The sequence below is a fragment of the Aquarana catesbeiana genome, linkage group LG07 (assembly GCF_042186555.1).
Source record: "Aquarana catesbeiana isolate 2022-GZ linkage group LG07, ASM4218655v1, whole genome shotgun sequence".
In the NCBI taxonomy this organism is placed as follows: Eukaryota; Metazoa; Chordata; class Amphibia; order Anura; family Ranidae; genus Aquarana; species Aquarana catesbeiana.
Window position 1 is genome coordinate 328,815,408 of NC_133330.1, and position 12,275 is coordinate 328,827,682.

Here is a 12,275-nt window from a genome sequence, read left to right on the forward strand (position 1 = left end):
AGGCGGTACATACCCGCAAAACAGCAGCCACCCCTTCCTTGTCAAGCGTGGCATCAGGCTGTGGGGGCCCCCTATCGCGTTCACAGGGCCGCAGCAAGGAGGACACTCCGCTCTCCCTGCACACTGTGCAGGCCGCATTTTTTGTTAATGGAACGAACGGGCCGGACGACGGGCGACGTCATTTCCGGCGGAGGGCGGATGTCTACCTTTAACCCGCGACTTCCGGTTCCGGGTCGCGGTGCTGATAGGGGGCCGGGCTCAGGCTGGAGGAGTCGGTTTACACGTGCAGACAGTGTGAGACTCTACACAGGCAACCACCTGCAGTCATGTCTGAGGCAGATGCTGCAGCTCATACGGACACTAGCTCCAGCCTTCCGAAGGTAAGAGTTCCCTGGGGAGGGGTCCTCTCTACCTAGGATTGTCCCCCCCCATGTACGGTTCCTTACTTAGGGGGGGACAGACCCCCTGGGTGGTCAGGGGGTGGGGGTGACTCGGATCCCTACAGGTGGGTTGGGTACACCCCCAGGGTTGTTTCTGTTAAAAAATTGCTGAATGTAATGTGCTTTCTGTATGTAATTTCAGAAATCCACTGAAAAGACAAAGTCCACTCATGTCTCTAAAAAGAAATGTGCCTCTTGTAGGGACAGTTTAGGGGAAGCTTGGACCAAGGTTCTGTGTAAGGAATGCATAGATTCCTTGGTCAAGGAAAGGGACTCTGAACAGCAGTCCGGCTTGGCAGCCTCTGTAAAGGAGCTGTCATCCACTTTTTCATCCTTTAAAACGCTTTTTGAGAAGTTTCAGCTTCCCCTTAATCCCATTCAGCAGGATTCAACCCCGCCTCATGCTCAGGGCTCGGCTCCTGCCAGATCCACTAGTATGGCTACGGCAGAGGAGGCTGCAGGCCCTTCCGGGGTGGAGCTTAGGCAACCAGACAGTGGCACTTCTGACTCCCATGAGGAATCAGAGGGAGAGGACCAGGACGGGGAGTCCAGGAAAATCTCCAGGTATAAGTTGTCCCTAGAGGAGGTGGAAGATCTCCTAGGGGCAATATATACAACCCTCGGTATACACGAGGATAAAAAACCCCTCTCACTCCATGACCTTATGTACAAGGGCTTAGGAGATCAAAAGAGAAAAGTTTTTCCAGTACACGAGGTTCTGGTGGAGACGATTAAAAAAAGAGTGGCAGGATCCGGAAAGAAAGCCCTTCTTCTCGAGTTCCCTTAAGAGAAGATTTCCGTTTTCAGAGGATCCAGCATCCATTTGGAATAAAAATCCTAAACTGGATGCAGCTTTCTCTCAGGTCTCTAGGCACACAGACCTGGCCTTTGAGGACATGGGGGCCTTATCAGACGTCATGGATAAGAGGATAGACTCATTACTGAAAAAGACTTGGGACTCAACAGTCGGTAACTTAAAACCAGAAATGGCTGTTACTGTGGTAGCCCGCAATTTAGAACATTGGCTTTTCCAGATTCAGGAGCATATTGAGGCTGGCACAGCTAAAGAGACTATCCTAGCATCTTTCCCCACGATTCTGCGAGGCATCGCATACATAGCAGATGCCTCGGCGGAGTCAGTCCGTATGTCAGCCAGATCAGCGGCCCTGGCTAACTCGGCCAGGAGGGCCCTCTGGCTGAAGACGTGGCCGGGTGACGCCGCCTCTAAGGTCAAGTTATGTGGGATACCCCTGACAGGTGACCTACTATTTGGTCCTGGGTTAGATACAGTCCTAGACCGGACAGCAGACAAAAAGAAGTCCTTCCCACTCAAACGAAAGACCCCTACACAGAGAAAGAGGGGGTTTCGTCCGCAAAAGTGCAGGGAAGCCCCTAAACAAAGGGGACAGAAGAAAACCTGGGGCCAAAGAGGTAAGGGCAGAGGAGGGGCGATTTTTCGCCCTCCTGAAAAAGCCCAGAAAGATCAATGACTCTCTAAAAACAGTGGGAGGAAGACTGGGGGCCTTCCTTCCACAGTGGGAGATCATTTCCCCCAATCGGTTCATTCTAGGGATCATAAGAAGGGGGCATCTCTTGGAATTTACAATGCCCCCCTCACAAAGGTTCCTTGTCACGCAGCTTTCCAGCTGCACGACAAAAACCCAGGCCTTGTTAGACGCTCTAAAAGAGCTAGAACTACAAAATGTAGTTTGCAGAGTACCCAAGGGGGAGGAAGGAGAGGGGGTTTATTCCCATGTATTTATGGTAAAAAAACCCTCAGGAAAATTCAGATTGATTCTGAATTTAAAGCCCTTAAACAAATCAATTTGTTACAAAAGATTCCGTATGGAGTCAATTTTTACGGTCAGGGCTCTGTTACCGCAGAATTGTTTCATGGTGTCTCTGGACCTCAGAGACGCGTATTTGCACGTCCCTATTGCAGAAACCTCTCAGAGGTTTCTCCGTTTAGCAATAAACCTGGGCGACGCAATACTGCACCTACAATTCCAGGCTCTGCCCTTCGGGCTATCCTCCTCGCCCCGAATATTTACCAAAATCCTAGCAGAGGCCATGGCCTTCCTGCGACTGCAGGGTGTGTCAGTTATAGCCTATCTGGACGACCTGCTCCTTTTTGCAGTATCCCCAGAGAAATTGCTCAGGGACCTCGACCTGACAAAAAGGGTACTGACAGGATTGGGATGGCTCCTGAACTTAGACAAGTCCAGTCTCATTCCTTCACAACGCATTATGTACCTAGGATACCTGCTAGACTCAACACTCTTGAAGGTTTTTCTTCCAAGAGAAAAAATTCTAAAACTGGACAGAGCAGTTTTATCTCTCCAATGCAACCATCGGGTGTCCAAAAGGTCCTTAATGTCAACTCTAGGTCTGCTGACCTCTACTCTCCCAGCAGTGCAGTGGGCAGGATTACACTTTCGTCCCCTTCAGTCATACGTACTAAGGGTATGGGACCACAGTCAGAAGGATCTAGACACCTTAGTACAAATTCCCCATCGATTAAAGAGATCTCTTTGGTGGTGGAGGAAGGAAGCGAACTTGTCGCAGGGACGTCTGTGGCTTATTCCAGTTTCACGGATAGTAACCACGGACGCAAGCGGCAAGGGCTGGGGGGCGCATCTGGGATCCCTTCTAGCGCAGGGCGTATGGAGGGGAGACGAACTAAAAAGATCGTCCAATTGGAAGGAGCTGAGGGCGGTTGGCCTGGCCCTCAGGTTTTTCAAAAAAGACCTTCAGGGCCACCATATACAGGTACGGTCAGACAATTCTTCTACCGTAGCCTATATAAACAAACAGGGTGGCACCAGAAGCGGAAGTCTCCTGGCCTTAGCAACAGACATCCTAAATTGGGCCGAGACCAACACTCTCTCACTCTCAGCGGTGTTTCTGAGAGGAGAAAGGAACGTTATAGCGGACTTTCTCAGCCGGAGGAGGCTGAGAGAGGGAGATTGGGCCCTCAACCAGGAGGTTTTCAATCTCATATCCGAGAAATGGGGACCCCCGGAAGTGGATCTTTTCGCTTCAAGAGACAATGCGAAAATCCCCTGTTTTTTCTCCCTAAACGCAGGAGAAGGAGCATTGGGGGTGGACGCATTGACTCAGAATTGGCATTTCAGGACATGCTATGCCTTCCCCCCTCCGGTGTTATTACCGGCGGTTCTGCGGAAGTTCCAACTAGAGAACACCTCCCTCATTCTAGTAGCTCCACATTGGCCGAAAAGGGCATGGTTTTCAATTCTCAGTCAGTTAGCGGTGGAACCGCCCCTATTCCTTCCACCTCAGGAGGATCTTCTCTCACAGGGTCCAATCCTCTGTCCACAGGTACACCAGTGGAAATTAGCGGCCTGGCTACTGAAGAGAGTATATTAAAATCTAAGGGATTTTCTCAGAAATTAATATCCACCCTTCTCAACAGTAGAAAAAAGGAGACGCGTCATTTTTATAAAAAGGTCTGGCTCCTTTTCAACAAGTGGTGCACTGAAAACTCCTTCTCGGCGCAGAGCCCCATAGCTGTTTTGGAGTTCCTACAGTGTGGAGCAGACAAAGGGTTATCCGTAGGTACCCTTAAAAGCCAGGTGTCAGCACTTAGTGCTTATTTAGAGAAATCTTTGGCCACCAATCCATGGGTGGTCAGGTTCTTTAGGGCACTGTCTAGGCAGAGACCTGTCCGAGGTCCCCCCTTTCCCGGGTGGGATCTATCTTTAGTGTTGCAAAGCCTAACAGGAATTCCCTTTGAGCCCTTGGACAAATGTTTGTTAAAAGAGTTAACCTTAAAAACAGCATTTTTAGTGGCAGTGACAACTGCCAGGAGAGTCAGTGAAATTGAGGCGTTATCAATTAGACCTCCTTTTTGCGTTATTTTTCCAGATAGAATAGTCCTTAAGACTGATCCAGCATTTTTGCCTAAAGTGGCATCAGGCTTTCACAGAAGCCAGGAAATAGTCCTACCTTCATTTTGTCCCAATCCTGCTGGAGAAGGGGAACTGAAATTTCATTTCTTAGATGTAAGGAGGTGTATCCTACAATACTTAGAAATGACTAAAACAATAAGAAAGTCTGACTCTCTATTTATTTTATTTTCCGGGTCCAGAAAAGGATTCAGAGCGTCTCGACGCACGATTGCCAGATGGCTTAGGTTAGCTATTGGGCAAGCATATTCTCTAGCAGGGAAAGAGATTCCTATGGGCATAAAGGCACACTCTACCAGAGCCGTGGCAACTTCCCAGGCAGAGAAGGCTGGAGCAACGCCAGAGCAAATATGCAAGGCAGCGACATGGTCCAGCTACTCCACTTTCGTTAAACATTACAGAGTGGACCTGGTGGCGGCAGGTGAGCAGGCTTTTGGGCGAAAAGTTCTGCAAGCTGTAGTCCCACCCTAATTGGTAAGTGCTCGATTATCCTCTCAATAGTGGCTGTCCTGAATGACGTAAAGGGAAAATTAAAGTTACGTACCGGTAACGTCTTTTCCTGTAGTCTTTCAGGACAGCCCTAGTTACCCACCCTAAGCTTGGGGGGGTCTTATTTAAGACCAGAACGCAATATGATAATGATATTGAATGGTATGTTATTAATGTGTTCTTGTGTCTCCCCAGCTGACCGGAGGTGATCTTGTAAAAACTGAGGTATGGCAGGGGAAGTGAGAGTTTTATGGGCTGGCGCAGTGTTTCCTACAGGAAGAGGAGGAGACTATCTCTCAATAGTGGCTGTCCTGAAAGACTACAGGAAAAGACGTTACCGGTACGTAACTTTAATTTTCCTACATCAGCTCAAGGAGGCCTTTGCCCCAGTGGTGTGCACATTGAATGACACCGAGCCAACTTCTCCCAATCATGGGACCTTACTGATAAATCATAAACTGAGCTGATCAGCTCCAATGGACGCCATGCCACACCTCGTAACCACTTTTTAAGGTTACTTACCATTTGGTTTATGTGTCTGTTCTTCTGAATTGTTGGAATATGACGACCCGTGGGTATCCAGGCTATGGCTGGCAGATGAAGTCTTGACACCCTCATGAAAGCTGGAATTGCTGAGCTGTAGGAGATGAAATAAGTTTTTTTAGGGTTTTGTTTTTTTAAATTTGGAGCTGATGTAAATTTTCATGTAGAATCCTACAAGTCTTGGACACAGTTGTAGTTTCCTGTGATAACTGGAGATCAATGCTGGCCATTTCTTCGCAAACAAATTTTAACAGTACTTTTTGTGCGGGAAAGTCCTCTCGTTCTAAAATGTTGTTGCGTTCAATGGCACCCCAATTGCGGCATGATCTTGCCGTGATTGTCGCCCGACAAATCGAGGCAAAATTGCGCAAACAAAATCGCAGGGCCGCCTGTCGCCCAAAAGAATCTCCCGCGTTTTTCAGCAATCCGGAATTCCTAGATGTGAATGGAGCCTTAGGGATGCACCGGTACGAGTACTTTTCCCTCAATCACTCGATCCCAATTGCCAACACCTATTTTTAGTGTCGCGTCACAGTTTTTTAGGGCTCGTTTACACCATACATGCATGAAAACTGATGGGAAAACCGCACAGATCTCATTTGCAGAGACATCAGTTTCACTTCAGTTTTTATGTGCGGTTCGGGGAGTTTTTACAGCCTGTGAGCCAGCCGCAGTGCGATTTTGAAAAAAAGTCCTGTGCGATTTCAGTCTGGTTCAGGTGACATTTCTAATCTCATACGCTACAATTCACATTGGAATTGCACCTGAACTGCTGAACGAAATTGCACCAGTTTGGGCTTTGAAATTGCCCTGCAAACCGGCCTGTACATTTGTGAACCGAGTCTGAAGGTATTGCTTTTAGCATTGGAGCATTTGCATGAGTAGTTGTAGTTGTTGGAGTAGTAAGTAGTTTTGCAAATGCTTAGTATTGGCACTGATATCGGTATTGGTGCAACGCTACTGAGAATTTGTGTATGAATGTCCGTAAGAAAATCAACCAGTGTATGGCCAGCTTTACAGGGCTTGGATGTGATTCTAATTCTTTGATGAAAAAAAAAAATTCCAGATTTAAAGTGTTACTAAACCCTGGACCCTGCATTCACTATATCTGGTCTCCCACAGTACACAGAACATGGAAATGCAATTATTTTAGTAAATATAAACTGCTAAATACCTTTTCTCATCAGCAGTATATAGCAGTCTTGTGACTCCTATCACTGTCTGGTTAAAGCTTGTAGGAGGAGTTTTCATTCTCCCCTGATTGTCCTACGAGGGCTGCGGTTCCCCTGACCCTCTGTCTGGACAGTGCTGATTGGCCCTGTGCTGATCACATGCACCCTCCCAAGAAAAAAAAAAAAACTCTCTAGCAATACACACCAAACTGAGCATGTGCAGAGTGACCCCTTCCCTCAATAATATCTGGAGATGTGTTGGAGACACTGGAAAATGGGGAGGATCAGAGAACACAGGATAAAACAGCCTTTTTTACACATGCAGAGTATTAACCCCTTAGGTTCCACAGTATGTATAACAAGCATGCTTTACTGCATATACAGACTGATTTTACTGTTGTGGGTTTAGTAACACTTTAAAGCAGAACAAAACTCCCCAAAATACTCACCTCAACCTTCCAGCGATGCAGCAGCTAGATCTCTTGCTGGCTACTGTCCTCTTCTCTCTGGGTGCCGGGTTTATGGCCTCTTGCTGGGCCAGTGGGGATGATGTCAGGTTCAGTCATTCTGGTCCAATTAGAGCATGCTGGGAATGCATGCTGAGCTGCTCATGCACAGTGCAGTGTTCATTCAATAGGAAACTGTAAGCACGTAGAGAAGTGTGTATTATTGCAGAAGAGACATATCTTGTGTCTCTTCTGCAATAAAGAGCATTTTCTTTAAGTTGGGTTTAGTTCTGCTTTTAAAAACATTGCCAAATATTGAATGCAGTCTTTTTTTTGTTATGCAACCCACTACTGTGCGTTGTGTTGTGCTACAGAGGCCCTTTTCTGACATTTGTTGCTTACAAGTTAAAAGTTTATATTTTGCTAGAAAATTATTTAGAACCCCCAAACATTTTATATATATATATATATATATATATATATATATATATATATATATATATATATATATATATATAAAATATAATTTTAGCAGAGACCCTAGAGAATAAAATGGTGGTCATGGCAATATTTTATGTCGCACTCTATTTGTGCAGTGTTTTTTTTGGGGGAAAATTGCACTTTAATGAATTAAAAAAAGAAACAAAACGGTATAGTTAGCCCAATTTTTTGTATCATGTGAAAGGTGTTATGCCGAGTAACTAGATACCTAACATGTCACGCTTTAAAATTGCGCACACTCGTGGAATTACGACAAACTTTGGTACTTGATGATCTCCATAGGTGACGCTTTAAAATTTTTTTACCTGTTTAGAATAACAGAGGAGGGCTTGCACTAGAATTATTGCTCCCGCTCTAACAATCACGGCAATACCTCTCAAGTGTGGTTTGAACACCGTTTACTTTGCGGGCGCCATCGGCGTTTTTGAATACTCTCGATTTTTGAAAACTGGCGCCATTGACTCCTGAGTAAACCGAAAGTGATGTCATGACGTTGCTTCCAGGTTACTACATCTGAGAGTAGGGCTGGGGAAAAAATCGATTTGAATCTTGAATCGAGTTGAACGGTCAAATCGATTTAAATTTTCATTAAATCAAGTTCTTAGATTTTTTTTTTTTTTTTCACCAGGGCCGGCGCTGACACTGCGCCAGTCCTCAGGAGCTGCGGGCAGGAGTTTTCAGGCGAGGCCGCGGCTTCGGCTTAGTCCACGAGGCCGGACGCCGCTGACTAGGACGAAGCCTCGGCCTCGCCTAACAACTCCTGCCCGCAGCTCCTCAGGACCGGCGCGGTGTCCATAAAAAAAAAAACTCTATTCGAATCGTTAATTGAGTTTCATTTTTGTAAAATTGCAGATTTTTTTTTTTTTTTGGAGAAAATCGCCCAGCTCTATCTGAGAGACAGTTCTGGCTTTGTTTGGGTCTCCGGCCAGCCAGCGGACGTGCTGGCTGGCCGCTCAGGTCTACCGGTGGGACTGGAGAGTGGTGGAAAAGGGGGGGGGGGGAACGTTCCCCCCTGCCCCCCCCCCTAGCCGCATCAGTTGTTATTACAAGAGAGCCGACCGTCAGCTCTAAAAAAAATAAAATAAACGGATACTGATACGTGATTTGGCGGCAAGTGGTTAAAGCATGTTACTGTAAATGGGCCCTAATTTTGGTTCACAGTACAAATTGTCCACTTAATTTGCAGAAAAAAAAGTGGTAAATGGAGAGGTTTAGTGAATGTTTAAAGGGGTTGTAAACCTTTGTGTTTTTTCACCTTAATGCATCCTATACATTAAGGTAAAAAAACACCTGGCAGTCACCAGCCCCCCCATTTTACTTACCTGAGCCCCTTCATCTCTTCAGCGGGGACGCGATGTCCCTCTCTCCAACGGGTTCCCCTGGCTCTTGATTGGATAGATTGATAGCAGCGCAGCCTTTGGCTTCTACTGCTGTCCACCAAATCCAATGACGCGGGCGCCAGGGGGCGGGGCCGCGTCCGGCATTCGTGTCTGTGGACGCAAATGCTGGACTCGGGAGCGCGCCCGCAAGCTATCCCACTCGGGAGAGCGCTTCTCCTAGGGGGGTTATCTGATGCAGGGAGGAGCCGCGAGAGCCGCCGGGGGACCCCCAAAAGAGGATGTTTGGGGCCACTCTGTGCAAAACGAGCTGCACAGTGGAGGTAATTATGATATGTTTGTTATTTGAAATAAAAACGATCCTTTACAATCACTTTAAATCTACTACAACGATGCACGTTCTTCTCACCTTCACCTCGAGGTCCTTGATTTGCTCATTTTGGTGATCGAGTTGCGAGTTCTGATCTTGCACCACTTTCAGCAGCCGTTGAATGTGATGATCTTGCTGCTCCACGTAATTCTAAAAAACAAAATTACTTTTAGTTACATTTAGTGCGTTTCTAAAAGAATTTGAGTGCGTGTTGATGTAGTGCCTTATCTTCGCTCAGAGAGGACATCTGTTCCGGGTGATCATCACTCACACACTGCCCTTTTGTTAAGTGATAAGGATTTGCCCAGTGTGACACTTTGAAAAGCAAATTTATTTAGTAGTTCTACTTTTTCCTGCAATGCTGAGTTCACTGCAAGGTGATGCACGGCTCCTCCTGGCAACAAATCCTCGGAGCAAGTAGCTAAAATGATGTCACTATTTTTTAAACTTTTATATTGGAAGTGATTGTAAAGGCAGAAGGTTTTTTTTTTTATCTTGCTGTAGAGCTGCACGATTCTGGCCAAAATGAGAATCGCAGGTTTTTTGCTTAGAATAGAAAGATCGCAATTCTCTTATACAAAAAAAAAAAAAAAAAATGGGCTAACTTTACTGGTTAGTGCTTTTTTGTTTTTTTTTTTGTAATTCAATAACGGAATTTTTTACAAAAAAATTGCATTTGAATGACCGCTGCGCAAATACAGTGTGACATAAAACATTGCAACAACCACCATTTTATTCTCTAGGGTCTCTACTAGAAAAAATATATATAATGTTTGGGGGTTCCACGTAATTTTCTAGCGCAAAAAAAAATTTTTTAACTTGAAACCAACAAATGTCAGAAAAAGGTTTAGTGTTTAAGTGGTTAAATTTTCCTCATTTACACAGGAAGTCTATTCCTTTGACAAATTGTTACAATGTTTATACTTAAGTTCCACTGCTAAAGAATGTTGTGATTCTTGGCAGACTGCCCGTTTTTTTTTTTTTTTTCTTCCTTTCTTTTGACAGCTGTGGCTTCAGAAGAGCAGAGAGAATTCTTTGCATACTGTGAAACACTTTTGTCAAGACCGCAACGGGGAAACAATCGCGATAACGATTCTTGACGATTAATCGTGCAGCTCTATCTTGCTGCATTCTATGCAGAAAGATTAAAAAAAAAAAACTACTTCTGTGTGCAGCAGCCCCCCCTAATACTTACCTGAGCTCCCTCTTGATCCAGCGATGTTGCTAGAGAGTCTTGGCTGTGCGGGACTCTCCTTCCTCATTGGCTGAGACAGCAGCGTGGCGCCATTGGCTCCCACTGCTGTCAATCAAAGTCGATGAGGGATAGGGGGAAGGGGCCGAGCTGGAGCTCCATGTCTGAATGGACACACAGAGCTGTGGCGCGGCTCGGGTGCCCCCTATAGCAAGATGGTTGCTGGGGGGGGGGCACTCAACAGGAGGGAGGGGCCAGGAGCACAGGTGGGGGACCCAAGAAGAGGAGGAACGGGGCTGCTCTGTGCAAAACCATTACACAGAGCAGTTAAGTATAACATGTTTCAAAAAACATTAATGGGGTTAAAGACCTCCTAAAAGTAAGATACAAACAGACCATGCAGCTTAAGCAAGGGATTTTTTTGCACATAAGGGGGGGGGAACCCAAGACTTTAGTATCACTTTTTAAAGCTGAAGTTTATTACGCTCTCCCTGGTTCCTTCATTTCTCCTCATTAAGATGCTAATGATTTTTTTTTTTATTATTATTTTGAGGATGTGGGTAACAGAGAGAGTGGCCTCCGGTGTTAATTTGAAAGTCAAATTTCGATTTAGTTTTAGTCATAGGCTTTTGACTAAAATGCTATTTTAGATTTAGTCATATTTTAGTCATCTGAGTTGTTTGTTTTGGTCATATTTTAGTCGACTAAAATCTCCAGTACATTTTATTCCAGGGCTCGACAAACCCCGGGCGCCAGGTCGCATTTGCGACTAGAATTAGCGACCTGGCGCCTGGGGCGGTACAGCTGGGGGTATCCTGTCTCCTGCAGACTCCGACCCCCCCCGTGCGATCGCGTCGGGCCGCGCCGGCCGGTAATTGAGGCCGCGGCTTTGCGGCCTTCTTCGGTCCTTCTGGAATCTGGTGCCATCTTGTGGTGGCCGTCGGTATTACAATCAGCAATGCTAATGCAATGCTAATTGAGGCAGCGCTGCGATACCTGCCTGTTTTCACTACCCGCCCATCTCCTTCCCAAAGTGGAGAAGAGAAGAAGGTGAGTGTGGGAATAGCTTTTTTTTTTTTTTTTTTTTTTTCGTAATAGCTTTTATTTTTATTTATTTATATTTTTAAAGTAAAAACTGTTTATTTTATTTTTTTTTTTCTTAATTAAAATTAATTTATTTGTTATCTCCCTGCTTGGCCCCTTTCCCACAGGTTGTCTGATCAGGTTCGCCTGTCCGTTTTTCAGGCGGACCTGATCTGACCCTTAGAGCGCTTTCACACGAGCCGCAGGGGGCATCGGTGGTAAAGCGGCGCTATTTTTAGCGCCGCTTTACCGTCGTTTTAGTGGCGCTATTCGAGAGCAGGTAGAAAAAAGGGCGTTCTTGTTTAGTGTTGGCCCCTGGTTTGGCTGGGTCGTGTAGTCGGAGGGTTAGACCCTGCCCACTCGGCACAGATTTATTTTCTTTCCTTTCAAAAATAAGTCATTACACTGTATGTTGTGTCATAGTTTTTAGTTCCTTGACTTGCATTATGCATATTTTTTGGATGTGAAAACTGTTTACCGCTTCTGATTATTTTTATGTACCATGTAAATTACTACATATGACAAAATAAAACTTTTTCTGATTTAAAAAACAAACATAAAAAAAAAACAAAAACAAAACTGTAAACTCAATTGGCTGTAATGCCATTAAATATATAATACCAACGTTAAATATTAAGAAAATAAAGGAGAAAAACTTTTACTTATTTTTATTTGATTTTTTTCTTAGGTTACTAGATGCCCCCTATGTATTATGTGGTAGTACAGTGTTAATTTTGATGTCAAATTTCAATTTAGTTTTAGTCATAGTCCCTTGA

At 45.3% G+C, this 12,275-nt stretch overlaps 2 protein-coding genes across 2 annotated transcripts in view; one reads left to right on the forward strand and one right to left on the reverse strand.

The window, feature by feature from the left end:
* DOCK7 (dedicator of cytokinesis 7) overlaps positions 1–12,275 on the forward strand; it is a 272,852-nt gene that overhangs the window by 109,412 nt on the left and 151,165 nt on the right. The gene's annotated exons all lie outside the window — the stretch shown is intronic.
* The window catches only part of ANGPTL3 (angiopoietin like 3), a 29,027-nt gene that overhangs the window by 10,075 nt on the left and 6,677 nt on the right, over positions 1–12,275 (reverse strand). The window contains exons 3-4 of the mRNA XM_073593822.1: positions 9,264–9,374; positions 5,378–5,492 (exon numbers count right to left, since the gene is read on the reverse strand). Of these exons, the coding sequence (XP_073449923.1) occupies positions 5,378–5,492; positions 9,264–9,374 (226 nt within the window). The remainder of the gene's footprint in view (positions 1–5,377; positions 5,493–9,263; positions 9,375–12,275) is intronic.